The sequence below is a fragment of the Barbus barbus genome (genome assembly GCF_936440315.1).
Source record: "Barbus barbus genome assembly, chromosome: 7".
Lineage (NCBI taxonomy): Eukaryota > Metazoa > Chordata > Actinopteri > Cypriniformes > Cyprinidae > Barbus > Barbus barbus.
Genome location: NC_136735.1, coordinates 17,022,567 through 17,049,681, shown reverse-complemented (window position 1 = coordinate 17,049,681; position 27,115 = coordinate 17,022,567). Strand labels below are relative to the sequence as shown.

General features: G+C 37.5%; 1 protein-coding gene across 2 annotated transcripts in view; it reads right to left on the bottom strand.

Annotated features, from left to right (window-relative positions):
* The window catches only part of LOC306872161 (LIM domain only protein 7-like), a 44,712-nt gene that overhangs the window by 4,364 nt on the left and 13,233 nt on the right, over positions 1-27,115 (bottom strand). Inside the window, exons 6-27 of one of the 2 annotated variants that reach the window (XM_079420593.1) lie at positions 26,808-26,838; positions 25,698-25,811; positions 24,635-24,833; positions 22,788-22,947; positions 20,853-21,158; positions 20,103-20,408; positions 17,741-17,948; positions 14,780-14,928; positions 10,703-11,117; positions 9,077-9,340; positions 8,653-8,767; positions 6,258-6,419; positions 4,886-5,052; positions 4,212-4,275; positions 3,035-3,060; positions 2,812-2,919; positions 2,447-2,536; positions 2,048-2,262; positions 1,410-1,454; positions 949-1,004; positions 688-853; positions 31-300 (exon numbers count right to left, since the gene is read on the bottom strand). In XM_079420593.1, the coding sequence (XP_079276719.1) occupies positions 31-300; positions 688-853; positions 949-1,004; positions 1,410-1,454; positions 2,048-2,262; positions 2,447-2,536; positions 2,812-2,919; positions 3,035-3,060; positions 4,212-4,275; positions 4,886-5,052; positions 6,258-6,419; positions 8,653-8,767; positions 9,077-9,340; positions 10,703-11,117; positions 14,780-14,928; positions 17,741-17,948; positions 20,103-20,408; positions 20,853-21,158; positions 22,788-22,947; positions 24,635-24,833; positions 25,698-25,811; positions 26,808-26,838 (3,636 nt within the window). The remainder of the gene's footprint in view (positions 1-30; positions 301-687; positions 854-948; positions 1,005-1,409; positions 1,455-2,047; positions 2,263-2,446; positions 2,537-2,811; positions 2,920-3,034; positions 3,061-4,211; positions 4,276-4,885; positions 5,053-6,257; positions 6,420-8,652; positions 8,768-9,076; positions 9,341-10,702; positions 11,118-14,779; positions 14,929-17,740; positions 17,949-20,102; positions 20,409-20,852; positions 21,159-22,787; positions 22,948-24,634; positions 24,834-25,697; positions 25,812-26,807; positions 26,839-27,115) is intronic. The other variant, XM_079420592.1, reaches the window with a different exon arrangement.

The window sequence follows — 27,115 nt, the reverse complement described above, 5'->3', positions numbered from 1 at the left end:
CACATAAAATGGGTCAGGACTAAGCCACACCTGCCACGTTGCTGAGAGTTTGGACGGGACTTAGGGTCTGATGGCTCAGGCATAGTTGTGATTGGTGGAGTGGGAGAGTTGGAGGCAAACAAGGAGCTCTGCTTAAGACCAGTAGAGAAGATGGCTGAATCAGGGCCCAGGCTGCTGCGTCCACTCCTGTAAGTGCCAGTGTTTCCCAAAGCAGAATGGGGCCCGTTTGCGATACTTGAACTGTAGGACTGCCTGGACCAGGAGGAGTTGGTTGAGTGGAGGTTGTCCAGAGATTCATATCTGTGATGCAGAGATTGAGATGTTAAAGACTTTCGGATTGAAAATGATGTGGTTTCCTTTGTCAACCAGGACACATTACCATTCAAAAGTTTGGGGTTGGAAAGGTTTTGTAATGTTAAAAAAAAAATAAAAAAATTCTTATGCTTACCAAAGCTGCATTTATTTGATCAAAAATGCAGTAAAAAAAAATTCAATATTGTGAAATATTATACATTTAAAATAACCGCTTTCTATTTTAATACATTTTAAAATGGAATTTATTTCTGTGATGTAAAGCTGAATTTTCAGTAGCCATTATTCCATGCATCACACTAGTGAATGGTAGTGTAGGGCTGATAAAGAAAATCTGTGCTTAACAATATAAGGAAAATGTTTATTCATCAGGACCTCCTGACTGATGTTCCCACAGTGATGGGCTCTTTGTTGATGCTAGCATTGCGCTGACGGATCCAACTGTTGTCAGTGAGGAGCGGCGTCTTCTTCCTCATCTCCTCCAGGAGCTGCAGACGTTCCTTTTCTGCCTGTGACACCTGTCCCTTCTTTTTACTGCTTCCTGCTGCCAATGAAGGGACAAGGCAAAGAAGAGGAGAACTGTACCTGGTGTTCAACTATTCAGATAAAAATAACCCAAATATAAAGTAATCAGACCTTTAGCATCTTGTTTGTGAAGGTCTTGAAGTGCAGGGGTAGATTTTGACTTTGTCCTATGCAGAATAAACACATGAATTGCAACCTTTAACCTGCCAGCACTAACGCTACGCTTGATAAAAAATACAGCGCCGCTGTAAAGTTTAACTGTAAAGGTGAGGTGCGTCATTTTTGCATCACAAACAAAGAATCGCCAAATTCTTCTGGCAATGGGGACAGAACTGAATGTGATGAGAGCGATAAGGTAACATGAAATGTCACTAAATGGAATTGAAATCTGAACCAGAATTAAGTTTTTCCTTCAATGAGACAAAGTATTTTAATAATGAGAAAAATAATTACATGTTTCCCCTTACGAAACCTTTAAAAACAGAAAAAGTGCTGCCAAATGCATCATCACATCTTCCTTATGCCACAAAAGCCATTGAAAGAAGCAAATACAGCCCCAAAAGCAAACTGACCTGTCAGAAACTGTAAGCTTGGCAAACCCGTAGGACTCCTCTGAGCTGAAGCAGGACAAAGCAGAAGCAGACAGATAGACATACGAGCAATAACCAAAGCAGCAGTAAGATGTACACATACCACAAACTACAAATGCCACATAAGCTTAAATAAATAAATGCATGCATACAACTAATACAGTTAATTTTGTCAGGGTAAAAATATGGTGAGAGATGCTGAAAAACAGCTAGATTCAACAAAAACATCTTTCTGCATGTTTCTGTAGACCACCAATTACAAGAAAAGTGTCCCCTAAATCTTCCTCAGACGGGTTGACAAACTGGATTCTTGTGGGTTGGATAGGTGTTGGTGATATTATGTTCAGTTATATGGGAATAAAACAATGGAATCTCTTGAATATTAAATATTGAGTCTTTTGTCAGCTACAACAATGCCTTCAGTGAACATTTACTGAATGTCTTTATTGAAATGATCAAATCATCTTCATTTGTGTGCTTGTCTTAAAATATGCAATTGCATTTGTTTTATTATATGACTGGCCTAATATTTACAGAAATGCTAAATCCCAATTTTTTCTTAGCATTAACATAAAACAGCCGCAACTTCTCTTCTAACTTGTGTTTGGCATATTCCTTACCACCGACTCTTTGTGGTTGAATCACACTCCACTTCTGCCTTTAGTGACTGCTGTGCTGCTGCTGTTTGCACAGCGGTCTGTCTGTTCTGTGTCGCTTCCACCTTCTCTGCATTCTGATTGGATGCCACTGAAGTGGTAGCAATGGATTGGTTGAAGAATGGCGGTGGAATATAAGTAGCATTTCCATTTGACAGCACATCAGTGCATTTCTGCTCCTATTATCGGCAGGAGGTATACAATAACATTGTTATGATTCTTATCCATCATTTATAATGCTGCAGAGTCTAAAGGCAATGGAATCACAGTATAACATTTTTATTTACATGCTGTGTTAGTGTAAGTGAGAGAAATTAGAGAATGATGAAGCATGAGAGATGAATGCTATTATAGTCTTCTGACCTCAGTACTACTGTGCTCCTCTCCATAGACCTCCTGCTGAGCTCTCCTCCACTCCTCCTCCAACTTCTCCTGATCGCGTCGATACTTTTCCTGAAACCAATGTAGAAAAAAAGTCCACTAGCAAACATTTATTGATTTTTTTATTAGCTTAATACATTGAAAAGCTCAAATGCAAGTGTAGTTTAAATGCACTTTAGAATGCATTTCAGCTGGACATGCAGTTGGGTTGATAGAAAAGTACGCAGTATTTCTATATTGGCATAACTATATATATTAACTACAATAAACAAATTACTATATTAAATGTACTGAAACTAAAACAAAAATCAAGAATCAAAAAGAGCATTTATGTGGTTTGGTGGTACCTGAAGAAGGCGTTCTTGTTCCATCTGCCATTTCTCCTGCCGCCGCCTCTCCTCTTCATGATCCCATGACCAGCGAGAGGAGGTGGTACTGATGGAGGGAACCTGCAGCTGATACCCCAGAAAAATAAACAACAGAAAATAAGGATGAAGGAACCAAAAGGTAAAGTGATAAATCAGAAGATAAAGGAATAAAGACTAAATGTGAATGACAGATACGACTCACATCAGAGATGGCAGACTCCGAGCCACCTAGGAAAGGAGGTGGAGACAAAGATTATTTATCCATTTAAACAGCATAAAGCACACACATATCCATGAGTTTTCCATGCCTGTAACCTGTTGGTTCATGCTGCTCAGTGGCTTTTGACACACACACCCCTTGCTCATATGACAAAAACCGTAACCAAAGCCACCACGGTCAAGAGAGCACACAACAAATTCACACTCATATGCTGGTATGCAGGCTTTAAACAACACGCAAGACAGACAAAACATGATGAGAGTGCAAAAAACACCTCATAGGAGTAGCACACACAGAGTGAAAAGCACTTAAATTGCAGAGGAATCAAAATCACGGATCTGCACTGAATTATAAGAGACTAGCTAACTCAAAATAGTCTTTGTAAACAACTCTGCAAAGATATATGACAGGAACCACAACAGATACAGAAAAAAAAGACAGAAAGAGAGAGCGACAAACAGCAGTCCTCACATACAGACAATTACAGTGCATCACAGCACACATCTTGATTTACCACAGAGATAGACCCAGGAGCTAACCGTGGCACCTGAAGGACAGAGCATTAGCTTTAAAAGCAATAAAATGGAAAGCAACAGAAACCCACCGAGCAATTTCAGATCTTACTGCTCAGTCCTAGAGTTTGACTTTAAAAAAAGCTTTTAGTACATACAGTAGTGAGAAAAGAGCATGCCAAATCTCAACTTAAATGGGTGACAGATTTAACGAGTGTACTAAATGCTTTAGTTAGTCAGGCCCTTAGAACGCAGAATAAGCAAACCCGTCTGTTCTTGAGCGAATTCAGATATTAATATTCAACAGAACAGACCGCACCAATACACTCCATTAAGAGTGTGCTTAATACAAATCAGTCACAGTATAATTAAATGAATAAGTTGCAGTGATCGATCAGCCGCGTAGTATTAAACTGCTACAGCCTGAGTGAATGGCATTACCTTTTTGCATGAAAAATTCTAACTTTCTTCTATGATTTTTCAAAACTATGTTCTCATAGTCTACAACACAGGTGGGGAAAGAACAGTGGAAAGAGATGATCATTTTCCACATATTCAAGTGTCTTTTTTAAATAACATGAAAATTATTCAGTTTAACCCTGAACAAGGACAACGTTTTGACTGCTGAAGGGGTCTTGAGCACCTACCTTTTTTTCTTAGAGAAACTGGATTGTCTTGGATACGTCCATTCACCATTTTAGACAGAACTCCCTGAAAAAAAATGTAAAAATCAAATTAGACAAATTAATACTTAAAATTAATTACTTAAAATAGAATGTACAACAGCAAATTATTGGGGTTGGTATTTAAAAAAAAATAAATAAAATAAAAATAAAATACAATAAAAGTTATTGCAGTTTTAAATAATTTGAATACATTTAAAAACAGTATTACTGATTGCAAAGCTGAATTTTCAGTAGCCATTACTCCAGTCATCAGCATGCATGATCTATCAGAAATCTTTATACGATGTTAATTTCATGCTCAAAAAACATTTATCTCATAAGTAGAAAAGTCAAAAAAACAATTGATTGAAAATATAAATATTTTGTGACATTATAAAAAGTCCTTGTTACTTTTAATCAATTTATTACATCCTTGCAGAGTACAAGTATTAATTTCTTTCAAACTAATTATTGATCCTGTTGAACCATAGTCTACCCTTAAGCATTCAATGTACAAGCAAGCATATGAATTACCAACTTGGGGATAAGTATTAAAAATAACATTAAAAAAACAAAACAACAACAACGACAACAACAACAGCTAAATTGATTGATTTCCCGCACTCCACATTCATTATCCTCCTGTACTGACTCACATTAGCAGGCTGTCCGTTGACTTGTGTCTTCACCATGGTCTCCACTGGAGAGGTAGTGCTAATCGAGACATACTGCTCGGGCCGCCCTATAAGTGTTGAATTGGCACTGGTCAAATTGATGGTCTTATGGCTCTTGTACGGTAGGGAAGGTTGGTCACTGCCCCAGTCTGTCCAGTACCCAAAACATACATCAGAAATGCCAAGTCACATGTTAGTGAACTTGCGATTTAGCATTGTGATTTGTGAAAGTGGAATTTTAAGTGGCTTAAAATTATACTGTCATATATGTCTCCATTAATAAAATCAAAGGATGCTCATAATTATTCCCTTTGTTGAAATTGAAGCAAAGATTATTTATCCAGTGGTAAAGGGGGTGGAAATGAAACTGAACCCGCAGATTATTCAGACCCGACAGTGAGACTGACTGACAGACAGATAGACCACCTTCCCACAGTGACAGAAAGCAACAGATAAAGCATCAGAATCTGGAACAGCACCTTCACTTCCTGGGCTCATAAAAATCAGAAGCAGAAGGAACCATGTCAGAAATATAAAAAGTCTGATTTAAAAAGCACTTAACAACAAATTAATGATTTTAACATTGTCACAATCAAATAGTACTATATGTTAAGGAAAAAGTTCAAATAAAAAAAAAGTAAAAAAAAATAAATAAACACATTTTAAATTATGCTGATTAAATAGATGAAAATGTATACACCCTCACACCATCCAAGATGCATACGCATTTATTTCTTCATGAGAACAGATTTGAAGAAATTTTGCATTACATGACTTGCTCACCAATGGATCATCTGTTGTGAATGGGTGCCGTCAGAATGAGAGTCTAAACAGCTGATAAAACCATCACAATAATCTAAAAGTAATATAATAAATCCACAAGCTGTGTGTCTGTATGAAATAAATCCATCATTAACATGTATTTAACTTCAAACCATAGCTTCTGGCTAAAATATGCTTTCTCCAGTATAAAAGTCATCTTGTCTGAATCAGGAGAGAAATATGCACAGATCAAGCACTGTGTTTACACTGGTGGAAGCATTATTATGTATAGAAGACTTGTCTTTTAACAATGGAGGCAACGGTTTGAAGTTAAAAGCGCCTTAATGGTCTTCTTTTTGTTTTACAAACAGCTTTTCGGATTGTTTTTAACAGCTGTTTGGGCTCATTCTGACAGCACACATTCACTGCAGAGGTGAGCAATTTATGTAATGTGATTTTCTTCGGATCTGTTCTGACTCAACTCAACATTTTAATGACCCAAGAGTGAGTATAGTTAAAGCAAATTGTAATTTTTGGGTGAAGTACTCCTTTAACAGTGCTGCATTCTCACAGACAGGTTCCACATCCTCACCGTTCTGGCCGTGTCTTCGGATGTCCATCAGTAAAGTGCCCTTTTGCTGTGCTGTGTCCATACTGCCCTTAAACTGCTCATAATTCATTTCAGCCACCCTGCATCCACCCAGTGCCACAATCTCATCACCCATCAGCAGACCACACAACTCTGCTGGGCTGCCTGTGTGATGCAGATTAAGAAGATGAAGCAGGACAAGGCTGTGCCTTCAAGTCAAACTGTGAGGGTTTGTGAGAGTACATAAATCAAGTTTACTTCTAGACCTGGACCAATAGTATATTTTAGATTTGTACTGAATACAAATCTTGTTCTCGTGGGTTTTCATTCATGGCATGTGAAACAATCTGGTAAAGTGTAAACAGGATGGTCAAAATGTGTATCTCTGTACATTGGTGACCAAACGGATTAGAACACTAGTATTTTCACCAGCTAAAAATGGTTTAAAGTCAGTTATTTCTATCTTTTGCTGTAGCTTGTCATTAGGAAATATCAGTTTACATTTCCAAACATTAATTTTGCCATTAATTAAATTTGCCATTTTGCCATTAATAATCCAGTGAGATTTTTGTTTGCACAATGAGTCTGACGATAGCCAGTGCTCCACACAGAGTCTGTCTGGAATGACATGAAGAAACAGAACAAGCTGAGACATTACTGTTAAATGTTTTAGGCACTTTTAGGCACATGCTGTAAAATGAGGATGCTGTCAAAAATAATGTCATAAATATATTTTCTTTATTAATTACCTTCCATTAACTAAATTAAAATCAACATTTGGTGTGACCACCCTTTGTGTTTAAAGCAGCTTTTGCCACAGGTGCACTTGCGCACAGTTTTTCAGATAGTTTTGCAGGTATGTTTCTTGAAGCATCTTGGAGACGTTGCCACAGTTCTTCTGGATTTAGTCTCTCAGTTTGTTTTGTTTCTTCATGTCATTCCAGACAGACTGGATAATGATCAAGTCAGATCTCTGTGACAGTTATTTCATATATGGATTTTTGTGCAAGTGAGACAAGAGCACCGTTGCAGAAATCTACCTTAGCCAGATGTCTTGAATGTATTCAATAATGGTACACATACATTTTACCAAATTGAATTACCAATATCTTTGGGTTTTTTTGTGCATTCAGGTTTTCCTTCTGTAAATCATGACATATTACCTGACTAACAGCCCTAAATGGAACTGAAAATAACAGAACAGGTTCATACATCATTGATGAAGCTCTACATGTAGGTTAGTGTGTTTAATGGAATTCTGGGGAAGGAGATCAACACCTCACCCTGTCTCATAACACAACACGATACAGCTGATTAAAATGATCCCAAGTGTCAGAACCAAACGCTCCCAGACTCTTCTGTACAGATGAAAGCTAATATAACACAGATGGTCTTTACGTTCTATTTACTGCATGCATGGCTGCCCTGACCTGCTTTTATTTATTTATTTATTTTTTTAAGCACACAGGTCACAGCTGAATGCTCAAGCTCCTCTCATTCATTAGGACACATCCTAAACTCAGGACCAGACTCCCTACAGGACTTCTTCCGTTTAACCAATCAGACTAATGCATAGTAAGAAACACCTTCACTGTTCTCCATAAATCATTCATCTCAATCTCACTCCAGAGTCCAGAGAATGACACAGTTACCCCCTTTCCTTTCGCGTTTGTTTAGCTGCGGTCCAAATTTTCTGTCGTCTTGTTGGTCACGATAACCCCGCCCCCAGCCCCTGACACAAGCGGTTCTTTCCTTCTAGCCCAGCAATGTTTTGGTGCTACTTACGAACCACTTTTCCTGGTTCGGAGCTGGTGCTTTGGGTGTCGAAAGACAAAGAACCGGTTTGAAACTAGGCTCTGGCTCCGAACCAGCACTGGAACTGCCTTGGTGGAAAAGGGGTATGTGTGGCTGAACAGAAGCACACATGGAAATATATGCACAAACGCTTGCATTCTCAATAATTAAAGAAACTATGAAAATAACTTCTGAGGACAGCATGATACACAAACATTCACAAACTTGAGACAGAAGTACAGAAGTACAAGTACAGAAAGCGCAGCATTCATCATGATTTCCCAAAGCAGATATTTATGAAAAGCTTTAGGATAATAAGTTATTTGTTATCGAAATCCTGAATACACTGTTCTTATCTACACACCTCCGTTCACCCATAAACACACACACACAACCAAATTTGCACCGATGCGCCCTTTCCCTAAACTGAGATTATGTTTGGTAGAAACATCTATACTGTATATATTGCACATCTAAGCTGACTGATTCACAGACCGCTTACACGTCACCCTCTATTAACTGAAATGGCAAACCCTGGATGAATTTAAAATTAATGGTAGTTTTCTAGTCAAACACTCTTGGAATAATATTAAATAAGTCTTACCTGCTTGAACAGATTTCACACAAGCACCAATTGAGTCCCAGTGAGCCTTGAATCCAAAGTCTCTCCCACTATTTGGCTTCTGATTCAAACAGACTCGCATTTCACTTTGACCCACCTGAGAGAGAGAGAGAGAGAGAGAGAGAGAGAGAGAGATACAGGTAGAGAATGTGACACCTGAGGATCCCATGACACCATCTTCAAGAAATCTGCTCCAGTCAGTATAACACAAACAAAACTAAAACAATTTTCTATGAAAACTCATTTTAACATTAAGTAATTTTATACATGTATGTTTACAGCACATTGTATTATTATATCATAAATAATATATAGCACTTTTCATCCACTGAATGTTCTAGGTAGGTTAAGGATATCCTGGACATCGAGATGTAATTTACTCCGTTCAGATTGTCAAGCAGCCTACCTTAATACCCCTGATTTCAGAGGCAACAGGAGGAGATGTTTGTATATTGGAGGTGGCCATAGTCACTTTAGAGACAAAAGAGTTAATTGGAGGTGCTGATGACCTTCCATCTCTTCTCTCTTCTTCCTTCTTGATTGGATGAGTGCTTGAACGAAAGTGGCCTGTGTCAGCAGAGGCTGTGACCTTTCCTTGACTACTAAGGAAAGAGGGGATAAATGACTGGTCTCTGTTCCCACTGAGAAGGCATTTATGGGAGTCGTCCATCTGTAGAAACCCAAGATAAAAGAAAATACATAAAGTGGTTACTTCCTTCTACAACCACTTCAGCACTGGCAGTGCCCAATTCTGTTTGATATCAAAACTCAACAGACTGCATTATAAAAGACATTTATAAAGAAAGCATTCAAATGAAATTAGGACTATATATTTAAGAGAGCAATGAAAAAATGGAATGTCTCAGTGGCACATGACCCTATTAATTTTATTTTACATTTTATATTATTAGATTCCAAGTCTTCATATAAATTACTGCTACAGAGAATACATTATTGCTTTTGTTCGAGATACCGTGACCAGAGACTGCATGTGACCATGTACAGTCGAGAAGCTCGTCATGGAAAAGAGCACACACACACATACAACAAAGTCACAGCTTGGGTTTCATGAAGCACCCGGAGTGCAGAGCAGTAGTAGTGGCTTTATCCATTATTCATAAGCCAGCCGCTAGATGATCAGGTGATGAGGAGTAACACTAAACTTCACATACGGAACACTGAACACTACCACTCTTCCTCATCCCCCACTCCTTTATCAGCGGTGTTTATCAACCATTTAGGTACTATTTAGAAACTAACAGTTACTGTGGGGTGAAAAGTATACTGTAAGAGCCACTGGAAGTAAGTGATGGGCAATATTGTCATTATATATACACATTGATTACTGATGATCTCAAATTAAGCCATATCATTAATATTACAATAATTTCAATGCTCCTTTTTAACTGACCATTACATTTCCTTAAGAGCATTACACTAGTACTGCAGTCCTTTCCGGTCTCATGACTGTTGAGTATGGGAGCGATAAGACGAAGACTGGATTCATTTCCTTGATTTAGCTTAAACGGTTTCAATCATTTAAAACTGTTCGAGTCAAAATAAGACAAATACCTACAGTATAATTGTTATTTGGGTGACATGTCTTCTAATTGAATATAAGCCATTTCAAAGCAAATATATAAATATTAAGAATGAATATCATTAAAAAATACATTTGAGAATTTCTCTACTTATGACCACTGCATACATTCCAGCCATCAATGCGTACTTTCACTTTAATTTGTTTCGGTCTAGATGCATACTGTCCCAACACTAACCAATTAGACCACGCAAAATGGTGCAATAACCAATCAGAAAAAAGAAAAACACACTTTTATATTGTGTGATTGTTTACAATGAGATACTAAACACCATGTGAATTGGACACCGATAGCAAAAATCCCATTAATCAGAATCAAAAGCCTTCACTGTGAGAATCCATACTCATATGAAAACATTTCAATCTATTTTTTTTTTTTAATGAACAAAAGAACAAGTGATCTATAACAAAAAGCTAATAATGGGCACTTACTGAATATACTCTGGGCAGTGATGTCACTTTGGAGGGTTTGGCTCCAAATGGACGTGGTGTGACGCCCATGGAGAGGCGTGAGGAACCTTCTGACCTTCTAAAACCTCTGGGTAGAGTGGCAGATACACGTGCTCCCCCTCTATAAAAGCTATCCAAGAGGCTTGCACGGCGGCTGAAGTCTGGACCTTGCTGCTCATATGGTTCTGAATTCATGGTAGTCAGGGTGGTCAGTGAACTCTGTTCAGAAACAACAGCTGATGGAGGGGTGAAGAATTCACCAGCTGAGTCAGTAGTCTCTGCGTCAGTGCCTCTGGCCAAAGCAGATGATGTCCTGTTCGTGAGGGGTGCGGTGGTGGACCACCCAGTACTGCTGACACTGGAGCCCGCATCACTCATGGGTCCAGGCATGTTGGAGCTGGAAGAGAGTGAACGGGCAACTGGAGTGAACGGCTGATCTGATCCCAAGGCAGGAGTTTAAGGATGGGGCAGGACTCTACTGGAAAGCACATGGCTGTTAGAGGTCACCTGTGCACTAAAGGGTGGGAAGGGGAGCGGGGGGTGGAGAAGGCTTGGCGGGCAGGTGTAACTATCAAATGTCTCTATTATCCACAAGTGAACACCAAGTGGTAACAGTTTAGAATAACATTCAATTTGTTAACATCAGTTTCATGATGTGAAAAGTGAAAATTAAACACTGTTGTTTACCAACTGAGACAAGGCTATCCATGCCTGTATGTAAAAGTCTGGTGCCAGAAGACAGAAATAACAATAAAAAGACAAAAGGTGGAAAGATTTGACAGAAAATCTTGAGTAGTGCTCAATGTGCCCTTTTTTTGGGACAGATATCAGTGTAATTTCCATAAAACAATCACGCTGATCCATGTCAAAAGATGGCAGTGCAGCATCCACTGTGATATTGGTACATACAGTACACCGAGAACAGTGATTCTAGTGCTTGCTGAAGAACTACTTAACTCTTTCCCTGCCATTGACAGAATTTTTCGTATTTCTGTGTTTTCACTATTATACAGTAGGGGGCACCATTACACATCTGAAAGAGTCCTAAATCTCTGGATCAAAATGCAGCGAAGGAGCAGATACAAGCAATCATGTAAGAAAGCAAATGCATTCGTTTATATAAAAAAAAAAAATGAAACATTTTGGGGGTGTTGATGGAAGCCATCCACTCCATCTGTGTGTACAACTCGAATTCCGGAAATGTTGGGACATTTTTTCAATTTGAATAAAATGAAAACTAAAAGAATTTAAAATCACATGAGCCAATATTTTATTCAAAGTAGAACATAGATAAATGTTTAAACTGAGAAATTTTACAGTTTCATGCACAAAATGAGTTCATTTCCAATTTGATGCCAGCTACAGGTCTCAAAACAGTTGGGATGGGGGCATGTTTACTATGGTGTAGCATCTCTTTTCAAAATAGTTTGAAGACTTCTGGGCATCGAGGTTTTGAGTTTCTGCAGTTTTTGGTGTGAAAGATCTGGACTGCAGGCAGGCCAATTCAGCACACGGACTCTTCTACTACAAAGCCATGCTGTTGTAATCGCTGCAGTATGTGGTTTTGAATTGTCCTGCTGAAATACACAAGGCCTTCCCTGAAAAACAGGGCTCCTCAATAGGCAGCCCGCGGGCCGCGAGAGAAATGTTTGTCCCACGCTAATTTCAAATAACATGGCATGAAAATTCAAACGCAGTATCAGAAAGCGACATTGTTACAATAGATAGATAGATAGATAGATGATAGAGGATAGATGGATAGATAGTTCATAGTGCCTTCCAAAATATGCAAGCTGCCTACACCATATGCACTTATGCACCCCCATACCATCAGAGAAGATGCTGGCTTTTGAACTGAATGCTGTTAACACGCTGGAAGGTCTCCCTGCTCTTTAGTCCGGAGGACACGGCACTCGTGATTTACAACAACAATGTCAAATTTGGACTCGTCTGACCATAGAATGCGTTTCCACTTTGAAACAAATAAATGAGCCTTGGCCCACAGGACATGACGTTGCTTCTGGACCATGTTCACATATGGCTTCCTTTTTGCATGTTAAAGCTTTAGTTGGCACGGCGGATTGTGTTTTCCGCTAGTGTTTTCTGGAAGTATTCTTGGGCCCATTTAGTAATGTCAATGAAAGAATCATGCCGATGAGTGAGGAGTGTCATCTGAGGGCCCAAAGACCACGGGCATCCAAAGGTCTTCGGCCTTGCCCCTTGCGCACAGATTTCTCCAGTTTCTCTACAAATCTCAGCATCTACCGTGAATAACAAAGGATTCAAAGTCTTTGCAATTTGACGTTGAGGAACGTTATTCTTAAAGTTTTTACACAATCATTTTACGCACTCTTTCACAGATTGGAGAGCCTCTGCCCATCTTTACTTCTGAGAGACTCTGCCTCTCTAAGACATCCCTTTTATAGTTAATCATGTTATAGACCTGAAGTCAATTAACTTAGTTGCTAGATGTTCTCCCAGCTGAATCTTTTCAAAATTTCTTTTTCAGCCCTTTGTTTACCCCGTGCAAACTTTGAGACCTGCAGAAGGTATCAAATTTGAAATTAGCTCATTTAGTGGATAAGTGTAAAATTGAAACATGTTGTGTTCTCTATGTTCTATTGTGAATAAAATATTGGCTCATGTGATTTGAAAGTCTTTTAGTTTTCATTTTATTCAAATTAAAAAAAAAAAAAAAAAAACGTCCCAACATTTCTGTAATTCGGGTTGTAGAACAAAGTAGAACTAAATCCCATCCTTTGATAAAAACTTTTTTCTCAGCCTTTTGTTCAAATTTTTTTTTTAACATAACTTGCATACATCCAAATGTCATTTATTTATTTAAGCAGAGGTTCTATTCTTTCTTTTAATATATAGCATGTTCTGATATTCATACAACAAAGTAATCTGGGGGTCGCGAAAGATTTTTTTAAAATGATAAATCAAGGCTGATGTTACTCAAGTTAATTCATACTTTCAATTCAGTTTTAGTGAATCTTTTAAAAGAATATTGGGGAGAAAAATAAAAATGCTGTCATTATTAATCAGCATCATGTCTTCTAAAAACTTGCTTTCTTGCATGAACACAAAAGGCATTATTTAGAAATCGCCAAGTCGCCCTTCAGTAAAAATGTTTTAATCCGTTCTTTATGCAAAGCTACTGTATTTTTTTTTTCAGAGGACACTGAATAGAGCTAAAGCAGTCACAAGTTATACACAGTTCTGTCATGAAACTCTAGATGGCGCAGGCCAAAAGGTTCAAACTTAGTCTGATTAATTACACCATCATTCACATGGCACAGCTGATTGGTCCTTTTCACATCAACAACCAATGTACTTCCTGCTCAACTTTCAAAAACTTGGCTAGTTCTTGTGGTAGCAGTTGCAGCGCACTTCAGAAACCCTCCACCTTCCCCAGCTCCACCTGTATAGATCTGTTACGTGGGTGATTTCATGTATGTTATATATGGGGGTTATTTCATATATATTGTCTGTGCAGCACCAGTTTTTACTTCTAACAATATAACTACCATTTATATTACCATGTTAAACTCAAGAGAGTGGTCATGAAAGAACTACTATATAGGTCATTGACGTGTAAGGATTTTCAACAGGCCAATTTTAAAATACAAAAATAGTAATATCTACTGTAATTGTTTAAACATTAAGAATGTTGTTTACACAAATTCATATTAAAAAATTAAGTGATTTTAGCCATTCTAAGAGAGACTCCCTTTAAGAGAGTGCTCCTAACCTCAGCTCGTTACCTGTATAAAAGACACCAGGGAGCCAGAAATCTTGCTGATTGATAGGGGATCAAATACTTATTTCAATCATTAAAATGCAAATCAATTTCTAACTTGTTTGACATTAACAACTAGCTCAGACATTCTGCTGAATTCCCTACTTTGTCAGTTATTTGGGCTTAAAATAATATGAGGGTAAATAAATATTAACAATTTTAATTTGTGGTTGGACTATTCCTGTAAAAAAAGTATTAAGGCAAAAAGAAAATGCATTACTGTGAGAGTAAAAAAAAAATATTATAGAGTATATTACCTCTCCTCTGGCACCCCGGTGAGCTGTGCAGTCCTCATGGCACTGGTCCCTCCCCCACAGGTAATAAATTCAATCTGCTCCCTCTCCTCACGCTTCCTGTGGAGGTCAGAGTGTGCACTACGCCGCCGGCTCTTCCACCTGTTCAGATCCTGCAATGACAGAGGTGAAAATTAAGTGATAAATGAAGAAAAACCTGTCTGACAATAACATAAGTGTGATGTGTGAATGATCTTTAAAAAAAAAAAAAAAGCAAGGGTGCAAAGATTCTTCTCCAAGGCCAGTACAAAACAAAACATTACCGTTATTATTTGGCTCACTGAGGACCCCCACAGTGCCAACTCAGACATAGCAACATTTAGGAGAAACTTAAATTTAGGAGAAACCAACATTTTATGGAGTAAGACACAGAAAATGTCGCCAGAATTGGATGTTCTGAGGAATTACATTTTCCTCTGTGACAAACCTAGGCTCTGAAAACAGCAAAAATAAATACTTAGTTCAAACTTTTTCATACCACTGTACATACATACACACACATACACTAGGGGTATTTCTTACTGAACCGCTTCGAGATTCGTACTGAACCGAGTCTTTCAGTACGCATGTGTACCAAACGAATACAGTAAGCCTATTTTTTTTTCTTCAGGAAATTAAAATGAATGGCTCCAATTCCCATGTCTAAGTCGTAACGCGCCCCAGACTGCAAAGCGGAGCATGAGTGAACGTGATCATTCTTTCCTCTGTACTACTAGTTTTAACTTGAATAAACATCTCATGCCTTATGTAATTGCTCAGTGTTTCAACCACAGAAAGACATCAACAAAACAGTGTGGAAATAAAATATCATGTAACATTTAATTTACCTCAGCAAGTCAGTGGTGTTCACAGCTCGTTATTTCACTAGAGAAATTAAGTCAAGAGAGGAACATTTCGCAAAATATCACACCATATTCTCATTATACTTTACTAAACCTGATTAGTCTTAATTAATGCATGTTTAAACTAATCTGTTATGAAACATGCTATGACAGCCAGTGTGTAACTGAATATATTTTAACAAATAGCCTAGAAATTATTTATAAGTTATTTATAAGTTAAATTTTATTTAAGTTTAAGTAATTAAATTTAAGTTTAGGTTAAGTTGTCAGGCCTAATTGTAACCTTATTACACAAAAGGATAAGAAAATAAACTATAAGTGAATGTATTTAAAGAAAAAGCAACTTGTTCAGTAAACCACTGTTTATTAAGAGAAAAAAAAAAAAAAAAAAAAAACCACAATAGAACACAGAGAACAAATGTTTAAACAGTGAAATTTTAAACTTATGCACTAAATGAGCTCATTTCAAATTTGATGCCTGCTACAGGTCTCAAAAAAGTTGGCACAGGGGCAACAAAGGGCTGAAAAAGCAAGACATTTTGAATAGATTCAGCTGGGAGAACATCTAGCAACTAATTAAGCTAACATCAGGTCTGTAACATGATTAGCTATAAAAGGGATGTCTTAGAGGGGCAGAGTCTCTCAGAAGTAAAGATGGGCAGAGGCTCTCCAATCTGTGAAAGTATGCGTAAAAAGATTGTGGAATACTTTGCAATTTGACGTTGAGGAATGTTGTTTTTAAAGGCTTAGCAAATCTCATCATCTACAGTGCACAACATCAAAAATCTCTGCGTAAGGAACAAGGCCGAAGACCTTTGTTGGATGCCCATGGTCTTTGGGCCCTCAGATGACACTGCATCACTCATCGGCATGATTCTTTCATTGACATTAATAAATGGGCCCAGGAATACTTCCAGAAACCACTGTCGGTAAACAAAATCCGCTGTGCCATCTGCAGACGGCAACTAAAGCTCTATTCATGCAAAAAAGAAGCCATGTGTGAACATGGTCCTGAAGCGCCGTCATGTCCTGTGGGCCAAGGCTCATTTAAAATGGACTGTTTCAAAGTGGAAAAGCATTCTATGGTCCAAATTTGATATTCTTGTTGAAAATCACAGACGCCGTGCCCTCCGGGCTAAAGAGGAGGGAGACCTTCCAGCGTGTTATCAGCATTCAGTTCAAAAGCCAGCATCTCTGATGGTATGGGGGTGCATAAGTGCATACAATATGGGCAGCTTGCATGTTTTGGAAGGCACTATGAATGCTGAAAGGTATATAAGGTTTTAGAGTAACAGATGGTCCTCTCCAGATGACATCCATTTCAGCAGGACAATGCAAAACCACATACTGCAGCTATTAAAACAGCATGGCTTCGTAGTAGAAGAGTCCGGGTGCTGAACTGGCCTGCCTGGAGTCCAGATCTTTCAGATTTAGAGAACATTTGGCGCATCATTAAATGAAAAATGTCAAAGACGACCACAAACTCTTCAGCAGCTGGAAACCTATATCAGGCAAGAATGGGACCAAATTCCAACACCAAAACTCCAGAAACTCAAAACCACGATGCCCAGATATCTTCAAAAAGTTTTGAAAAGAAGAAGAGATGCTACACAATGGTAAATGTCCCCGTGCCAATTATTTTGAGACCTGTAGCAGACATCAAATTTGAAATGAGCTCATTTTGTGCATACAATTGTAAATGTTTTCATTTTAAACATTTGTTATGTTCTCTGATCTATTGCGAAGAAGATATTGGCTCATGTGATTTGAAATTCTTTTAGCTTTCATTTTATTCAAATTTAAAAAACGTCCCAACATTTCCGGAATTCGGGTTGTACATATACACATACATACACATATACATAAGTTTTTGGCTATACAATTCTTAAAATATCTTCCTGTATGTTGAAAGAAACATACAGGTTTGATACAAAACGAGGCTAAGTAAATGATGGTAATTGCTATTTTAGGGTGAACTATCACTTTAGGTTGAACTAAACACTTATTTTATTATTAAAATCTGTGTGTTCAGTAGTTCCACAATCATGATGTAAAAAGTGTTACGCAAATAAGCATCACTTACTTCATGCCACTTGGCTTCACTTTCCTTTATTCTGTCCCGGATGCTCTGTAACTGCTCCTGCTGAACCCTCTGTATGGCTGAGGGGTCAAGGGTCACCTCTCCAACAGGCCTCCGGTGAACATGCCGTGACCCCAGCTGGTCAAAGCTGGAGCAGTTGTCAGATTCCTGTGGAATGGGCTCCAGTGTGATGTCACCCATAGATTTGCTTCTGTTGAGTGGAGTTGAACATGGTCATTTAAATGATAATCTCCATTCAAAAGACCAGAAATTTGGAATGTTGGCTTTTACACAGGTATAATTATGTTATACTGACATCTAGAGGTTTAGACCTGAATTGTACCCAGTAAAAGCTGTGTTAAAGACATTAGTATCAAACTAAATCGAGATAATTCAGCAAAACCTCCACACAATGATCGAAAAATAATAGAATAATATTACAATACATAAGTACATACATAAACATGCGTAATGCATTAAAGCTTATGCCGGAAAATAACGTCTTAATGCAGGAGACAGAATGCAAAGCACTGCTATATAGCATGTAACAATTTGTAAAATGCTGTGAGATGATTGATTTTATAATTTACTTGAGGGACAAGTCCTTCAAAAAGGCACATTCCTATAGACAAAAAGCAGCCTGCGTAATGGAGCCACAAATGCAAAAGCAATAAGGAGTTTGCTATTGCAAGATGACACTGAAGCAACATCAAAAATTGCAGAACTCACCCTGAGTACCGAGAGTGTCTCATGGGAAATCTGGGAAATCATGAAAATATTTGATAGTAAGTGGATATATTTTTTGTTTCTCTTCAAGGAGGATCACTTAAAAAGAAGAGTGCACCAACAAATAAATTCATATACTCACCCTCATGATTTTCAAAACCTGCATGATTTACTATCTCTCTATACTATCAAAAGAAAATAACATAAATAAATAAAAATAAATTATTCACACAATCTATGTGCAACTGAGCTGGTATTTTTATTGGCCCAAAAAAGTTAATTTGACATTTCAGTGCAAGTTGTTTGACGTGTCAGACAGACACAAACATTACAGCTTATGAACAGAGCTACAGCGGTCACGTCTGCATACACACAGAATTTATTACATTATATAATGACATCTGTGTAGCAAAGCTATTTAAAATCACCTGTAACACTAAATCAGCTCAAATAACTCGCAAGATTTCTTTATTTGGAGATTTTTGGTTAATCCCACTGTAAAACAAATCTTATAGAAATTACTGCGCAAATGCAGTTTTAGTGGCTGTTCTCACAGTTATTGTATGTAAATGTGCTATATGGACTTGTAACAGTGAGAGTTTAAGTTGAGCTTTCCAAAACAGCCTTTTATCTGTGCTTGAAGTGGATGTGCTCAGGCCTTTATAAGTCAAAGCACACCAATAAATAAACGATGCTAACGATGGGAAACACTGAAATTAGGCTCCGAGATTAGATGGATGTTACCAAATCAAGAATTTGTTACAGTCTCAAAATGGCCACAACTAAAATTAAGTTCCATTAAAAAGGAAGCAAAGTTTTGGTGCAAACATACATAGTATCTGCCATATAAATTGCTTTTACCAGCTAAAACGTTGCTGCACCAATATTGCAAATCGATAATTTCGCAAATTAAGTAAAGCTAAAAGATTATGCTGATTATTTACCAAGTATTTTATACATTTTCATACAAACGTTCTGCACATACGCATTTAATTAGCGTACAATATCCTTCTCCAAATACTGTATGGTTTGGGTTAATTATCTAATGCACTACTACACAAGAAAAAAGTAAGAATGTCTCAAAGGCAGTGGGGGGATTTGGAATCAGGTGAAAAGTTTGGAGCAGGTGCAGCTAGCCAAGGAGTGATGTCAAAATCAGAGTCGTCCTCAGAGGAACCAGACATCATTCGGCTACAGAAAGGAGAGACAAAGAGACAGAGAAAAGGGAAGAAGCAATAGCAGAGGAAAAGGGAAAAAACCATTTTAAATAAATGAAAAAGGAAGACCAAGTACACGGAGTCACATAAGTATGTACTAGTGATAATTAATATACTTAACCCCCTTAAGAAAGCTATTGGTTTAAAAAAAACAGACAGGAATACATTTCATAATGCAACTTGCTGTTGTGCACTTTAACCAATATTTTTTTATTTTATTTTTTTATTTTTACAGGGGTTGTCATTTTGATTCAGTGGCTCTATGGGGGTTAGGAATATGGACCATTCTTGAAGAAAACAAGCATAGGAGAAGCTCAGTAACAGAAATGTTTTGTATTAGTTTTATTTTGAAAAATGGGATTCCATACCAGATTTCCAACTGGTTCTATAAAAAAGACCCTCTTTCTCCTTATGACACAAACCTGAAGCCCTGCATCTTCTTATACCATGGTCTGCGCTGGGACCCTAGCCTGATCTTTTTCACATGTAGATCTTCCTCAGGTGTCCAATATTTGGGCAGGAACTTGTCTGACTCGGCATTGACGGAGGTTTGATGCTCCGAGACGAGCACCCGACGGGTGTAAAGGTCATCCAGCACCGGATCGGCATATCCTCTGTCCTCGTCAGAGTCACTCATGCCATTGTTTAGGGCTCGCTGAAGAAACTCTTCCTCCAAAGTGGCTGTTTCAAACTCTGCCCGTCCATTTACAGAGGGAATGGATGACACGCTGCTTCCCAAGACAGAGTTATCCATATGAGACGAGTGCAAAAACGTCTCCAAGAAGCACATGCATGAGCATGCATGCAAAACTGTTAACTTTTTTTTTTTTTCTTTCCTTTCTTTTTAGTGCTAGTTAGTGGAACACACAGCAACATCAAACCACAAGCAGTTTTAGTAATGAGATGAATGAACAGCAAATTAGTGAAGATCCACAAAGTGCCAAGATGAACCTTGAAATTGAAGGATCACGCCAAGCAAGTAAACGAGCTCCACTACAGTAGAACACCAGTTTGGGAAAAACTAAGCATGTCTTCTAAATTAATGAGCTTATTTAGTTACAATCAACAGATGAACAAAAAGTTAGTTAGGACCAGTTGGATGGACATAAGCACAAATATTAAGGCACCACGGCAGACAAAGTCTATATTTGAAACACTCTCTAAACTCTGACCTCTGGTTTGATCTCTGTGGCGGCACTGCGGCCAGCCGTGAGGTATCTGACAAGGTGAGCCATGATTTCCTAGCACTTGGGGTCACCATAGGGACCACCCTGGGTCCTACAGGCTTTGAAGGGATCGCAAAGTTCACAGGGGCCACGGAGGTTACGGAGTGAAATCTGCGACTCGCTAGGTCGTCCTGCACAAGGTCTGGTTCAGGGCGATCCGCATCAGAGTCACTGTCACTCTGGTAACTGCTTGCCCATTGGAGGAAGGCAGAAGCAGGAGGGAGGTCATGGCATAAGCCCCTCCCACTTTCACTACAGCCAAAAGATGGTGGACAGACTAAGAAAACCACCTCCAATTACACGCACAATATATTTTCTATAGCCAACTCTGTTAACATAAACTGTGAACAAAAAAATTGAAGACTTTTTATATGGAATATATTAATAATCTAAATTTCTTTTAGATTACAACAGCAAACCTGCATGATCTCAAAACTGAAGCAGGATATATACACATGTATAATGGAATAAAATTCAAGATCTTGTAGGTCAACATTTCCTTGAATGCCACAGTGATGCTACTAAACACTGAACTACTGAACTACTAACACTAAAAGCTGAACTAAACACATGGTAAATAGGGCTGGACAATATACTGTAAATAAGATAAAAATATAAAATAGAATGAAATAAAATTAAAATATAATAAACTTAGTGATACTAAATGTTTGCAAATACAAATAATGAACATTAAATGTTTAAAAAAAATTGCCAAAAAATTTAATTAATTGAAAATTAAGGTAAATCAATGTTATTGTTTTATTGTAGTTTATTACTGTATATTGTATTTTACTTAACATTACACATTTTTTTATATAGAAACATTTCACACTGAAAAACATTTACCCACATAAAATGCCATGTGAAGACTTCTGAGAGCATGAAAACAAATTACAAAAACAATATTTAAGATTATTAATAACTATACAAGACATTTAAGATTCTTATAGCCTTTCTGGAAATTTTAAGAAGTGAATTTAAATAATCTTAAACTTAAAGAGATGGTTCACCCCAAAATGAAAAGTCTGTCATTAATTACTCACCCTCACGTCGTTACAAACCCGCAAGACCTTTGTTCATCTTCGGAACACAAATTAAGATACTTTTGATTAAATCCGAGGGCTTTCTGACCCTGCACAGCAACGCAACTAACATGTTCAAGGCCCAGAAAGGTAGCAAGGACATTGTTAAAATAGTCCATGTGACAACAGTGGTTCAACCTTAATTTAATGAAGCAACAAGAATACTTTGAGTAAATTTATTATTTTTGTTTTCTTTGCACACAAATTTCTCTTCTGTGTCAGTTTCTGTTGTGCATTCACGACAGCCCCACGATGTATGCATGTGGTGCTGCTGACACAGAAGCAGGCGTTCTAGACCCCCAGATGTAGACCCCAGATGCACAGAGGGGTGTTTACAAGCAAGCAAAGAAATCCACACGCATGCGTCATCGTACTGCTGTGAACATGCATCGAAATCTGACACGAAAGAGAAGAGATGGTTGAACAAAGTCGTTATTTTCGTTTTCTTTACGCACAAATAGTATTCTCGTATCTTCATAAAATTACGGTTGAACCACTGGTGTCATATGGACTATTTTAATGATGTCCTTATCACCTTTCTGTGCCTTGAATGTGTCAGTTGCTTGCTGTCTATGCAGGATCAGAAAGCTCTCAGACTTTATAAAAAAAAATATATCTTATTTTGTGTTCATATGAACGGAAGTCTTACGGGTTTGGTACGACATGAGGGTGAGGATTTTCATTTTGGGGTTGACACCCTGCTGTTTATCTGTTATAAGCTTAGCAAAAGTTATCATCCAACATTTGTATGCAGAGTCAGTTTCTGAAGCGAAGGGAGCCAGAAAAGCGAATATCATACCTAGTAAGGTTGCCTGCATAACTCCTGTTTCCCTGCTGGTATTCCTGTCTTTTCTTCCTCAGGGCAGATGGGACATGCACTCTTTCCCTGACGGGGGCATCACTTTTACTGCCTTCTGCCATCCTGAAGCAATGTTCCGCTTCTGCGTCACTACAGCAACCTGGGAGATCACAAGAGAGAAAAAGACAAGTGATGATAAAAAAAAAAAAAAAAAAATCAACAGTCAAGTGAGATGTCAAGCACACCTCAGATATTTTTGTGCATACTCTGTGAAGAGGTCTAGAGCAGTTATGCGTTAAGTCTCTATTGCTTGTTTTGTTGTTCTGTTTACTGGAATCATTTAGAAAGTTATTTGAGAAATCAGGATATACTTGCAGACTACATGATGCCACCGTATTATTTTTGTGTGTGTATATTTCATGCGTTTTAAACGGCACATTATTTTTTTTTTGCCATTAACATTTTAGTATCATGACAACCCTAGAGCACCGCACAGTCTTCCATCCTTCAGCTGGCAGCAGCTCTGTGCATTACCGAATGGGTGTGGAACGATTAGGAATGTCACACTTACGTGAATGGATGGGGTGAAGGGACAAGGTCTACGTAGCAAACTTTCATTACCAAGTGTTTGAGAGATGCAATATTGAAGTCACAAAGTAACCAAGACAATGTGATTTTAGTGATAACACTTCAGATAGAGATATTTAAGCAGTATGGACCGTTATGTCTTGAAGCAAATGTTTGACAATTTTGCTAAATTGAGGTAAAGAAAAATTGTACATTTATATGCAACCTAATAATCAGTTAATAATCGGATCGATGGCTTAATGGGACTGAAAAGCCTTCATTTAAACTACTTAATTGATTCAAATGAGCTTCACTGGAATGAAATTTCAATCTGATTAAAATGGGTGGTGTAGATCTTAAATAATTTGCTAAATATGAAAATATTAGCCATTAGCTTACTGCAAAACTACTTTCTCAACTGGATTCAGAAATACCTTGTGCATATGCACAGTCATGTGTATGTTTATTTAGGTCATACAAACATTCACGTTCATGTACTAACTTCATGTATTAACTTATTACGAAGTGCTCAGTAAAGAGGACACTGAATATTTGATAAAAAGCTATTTATATCAGTTAATTCCAGTAACACTCCCACAGTGACTTTCTCTGTTACAGACTGGATTTGCACCGAAATTTTGTTCTAAATAATGACCATGTAAATTAATTTTTGAATCAGATCACAAAGGTTAGGGTGTGTACACTAACACTACTGTTCAAAAGTTGAGGGTTTTTTTTTTTTTTTTTTTAAGAAGTCTCTTGCAAATGCAGTCCTAAGACTATTTATTTGATCAAAATACAATACAAAATGTTAATATTGTGAAATATTACAATTTAAAATATCATTTATTCCTGTGATGGTCTTCAGTGTCACACGATCCTTTAGAAATCATTCTAATATGCTGATTTGCTGTTCAGTATTGTTTGATGATTTGACAGTTTATTAAACACCTTTTTTAGAGTTTTTTGTAACAAATGTAAATGTCTTTACTGTAACATTTAATCAATTTAATGCATCCATGCTGAATAAAATAATTACATTTCTAAAAATAAAACTTTTCAAAACCTTTGAAAGTGTATATAAACATTACTTCCAGAATCTGAAATGTGATTCAGTCAGATTGCTAAAAATCAGTGCATGTTAAAACACCCATTGTCCACTGCAAAGTTCCCACTGTGATGACCAAATCAAATAGAGCACAAGTACAATAAAAAGGACATTACACAATTACATACACACACAAAAAACACCACCACCAGACACACACATCCAGTCTTACCTTCACTGTCGGCTCTGAGAGTGCAGTCTGAAGCCACGCTGAGTGTGCGAGACTCCACTGAGTCCAGGCTCTCGACTGAGTCCTCTCTCCTGTAGCCCGACTGCTTCAGGCTGAACAGATCCTCCCTGTCAGAGAACCAGCCCTCCGCGTACCCACTGTCCCTCACACTCGACTTGGACTGCACAGACTCCTCCAGAGCCTGGAAGGTGGTGAATAAAGAGCCAAAACTTCAGAGAGAGTTTTAGCGAACAGACTTGAGCTCCAGCAGACCTTTACAGTGGTTTTTCATTTTACTGACTGAAGAAATTACCTACATGCTGAGTAATATTTCGGTCAATTCTTTGATAATTACTATGTGGAGACTGACAACACTGACTTACGTTTGACAATCATTTTATCAGTAGCCAAAATTAATGGGGAGTTCTGGACCTGCATGACGCCCTTTGTAAAAAAAAAAAAAAAAAAAAAAAAAAAAAAAAAAAAAAAAAAAAAACGTCCAAATCACGTAAGACTCAACTGTAACATCTCTCCAATTCATTAATGTAATGATTCTGACTAGCGAGGGGCTTGATTGTCTTATGGATCCTTTCCAATACAAACACTTTATAGAAATTAAATTGTAAAAACTGTGAAATGTTTTAGAATTGAATGAGAAGGTATTTTAAGCTATAAACAACAAATTTACATTTTATTGTTTGTGCAACAACTAATATATATATGATATAATAAAAATAATAATAGTTATTATCATTATTATTGAATATTGAAATGATTTAAAAGTAAATTCATTGCATTGAAGGCATTAAGCAATAAAAAGCAGACATTTCTAATTTAGCAACACTGGTAATTACATCCTTGTTTATTTTTTTACAATAATTTCATAAATTAAAAATGAAAAAAAAAAAAAGTAAAAGTTTAATTGTAGTAAAAGGTAATTTAGGCTATAAACACATAAAACTAACATTCATTGTTCTTGTGCCTCAGCTCTCAAACTTACATTGCACTTCCTTGAATAAAAAGAAAGTAAGAGTAGAGAGGAAAAACACACATCAAAAGTAAATACCTTAGATAATGCTGTGCCCAGCAAACCTTCAAAGGCTTTTAGATTCAGCTGTGGTCCAGTGTAAAACGGATCAGACTGGGCCTTCCTCCCCAACCAGTATATAGTTATCAAAACCTGTATGTAATAACAGAATGATAGAAAGAGATAAAAAAAAAAATAAAAGACTTCAAACAAATGAGGACAAAATATAATTGACAACAAAGAGGAAGATAAACTTGAATCTGTATTTTTTCCGTAATTAACATGTAGATATTAATTTATCATTTAATTATTTAAATCAGAATTTTCTGAATTTTAAATGACAAAATGACAAAAGCAAAGCCTCTGAGAATTCAGTGTTGTGCGTGAGGCATGAATGGCTTCTGTGTCCCAGTTACATTCCTGTTCTCATCTACAAAACTATGACCATTTACACACACACACACACACACACACAGGGTGCCAACAGGACAGGAATGTGGCACACGTACAAGACAATGAAGACAACAGGGCTTTGTGGTGCCTGTTGGACCTCTAAGATGAATTATTCTAATGAGGAATCAAATATTAGCAAAACAACATATTACCAATGAAACAAAGATGCATGGCAGACGGTACCTGCAGATGCTGTGCAGTTCCAGTTCAAATTCCTTTTACATGTTCAAAACTCTTATTAGAATTAATCATTAGTCATCATCAGTACCACTTGTCTTTTTTCCCCTAATATTACTTACTGGGAAACAATCACGAGTGCACTGGAGAACAATCGTGAGAATGTAAGAGAGCTACTTGAGGACCATATGGAGGTGTAACACTAAAACACTTTTCTAAATTAAACAATTGTTCATAGTTCAAACATTGGTCTTCAATTGAGTCATTAATCCATATATTTTGCATGCAAAGCAGTGCTTTAAGTGGCTTTAAATGACACCGCAATAACACCTTCAGCAGAAGACTGCGACGAGATAAAGTTACAAATCAACTTGTTTGGTATGCAAACTAAAGAGTCAAAGGCCAAATTGAGTTCACATTAAAGACAAGCCATGCGTATACTCACTTGATGCATTCTGTTTAGGTCATAAGTTATTGGTTTGCGATTACGAACAAGCTTTTAATAGCAAAAACACTTACATTTTTCAGCCTCCTGCTTGTCTCTTCACGTCTAAGCAGAAGGAGAGAAGGAGGTTAAATGTGATGAACAGTCACTGTCTCACACACAGATCAGTTCCAGCTCACACCAACAGTACCAGCAACTAAATCCACCCCATACCCTTCAATAAAATTAAGTCATTTCTATAAATGGACCTCAACTACATACCACATAAGTTTTACAGTAAGTCACTAATCATGTACATTGAGTTTTATTCACAACAAGCATTGTATACAAAGCTTGCAGTGCTAATTTAACAAAGGCAATCAGCAAATGTTCAAAAAGAAAC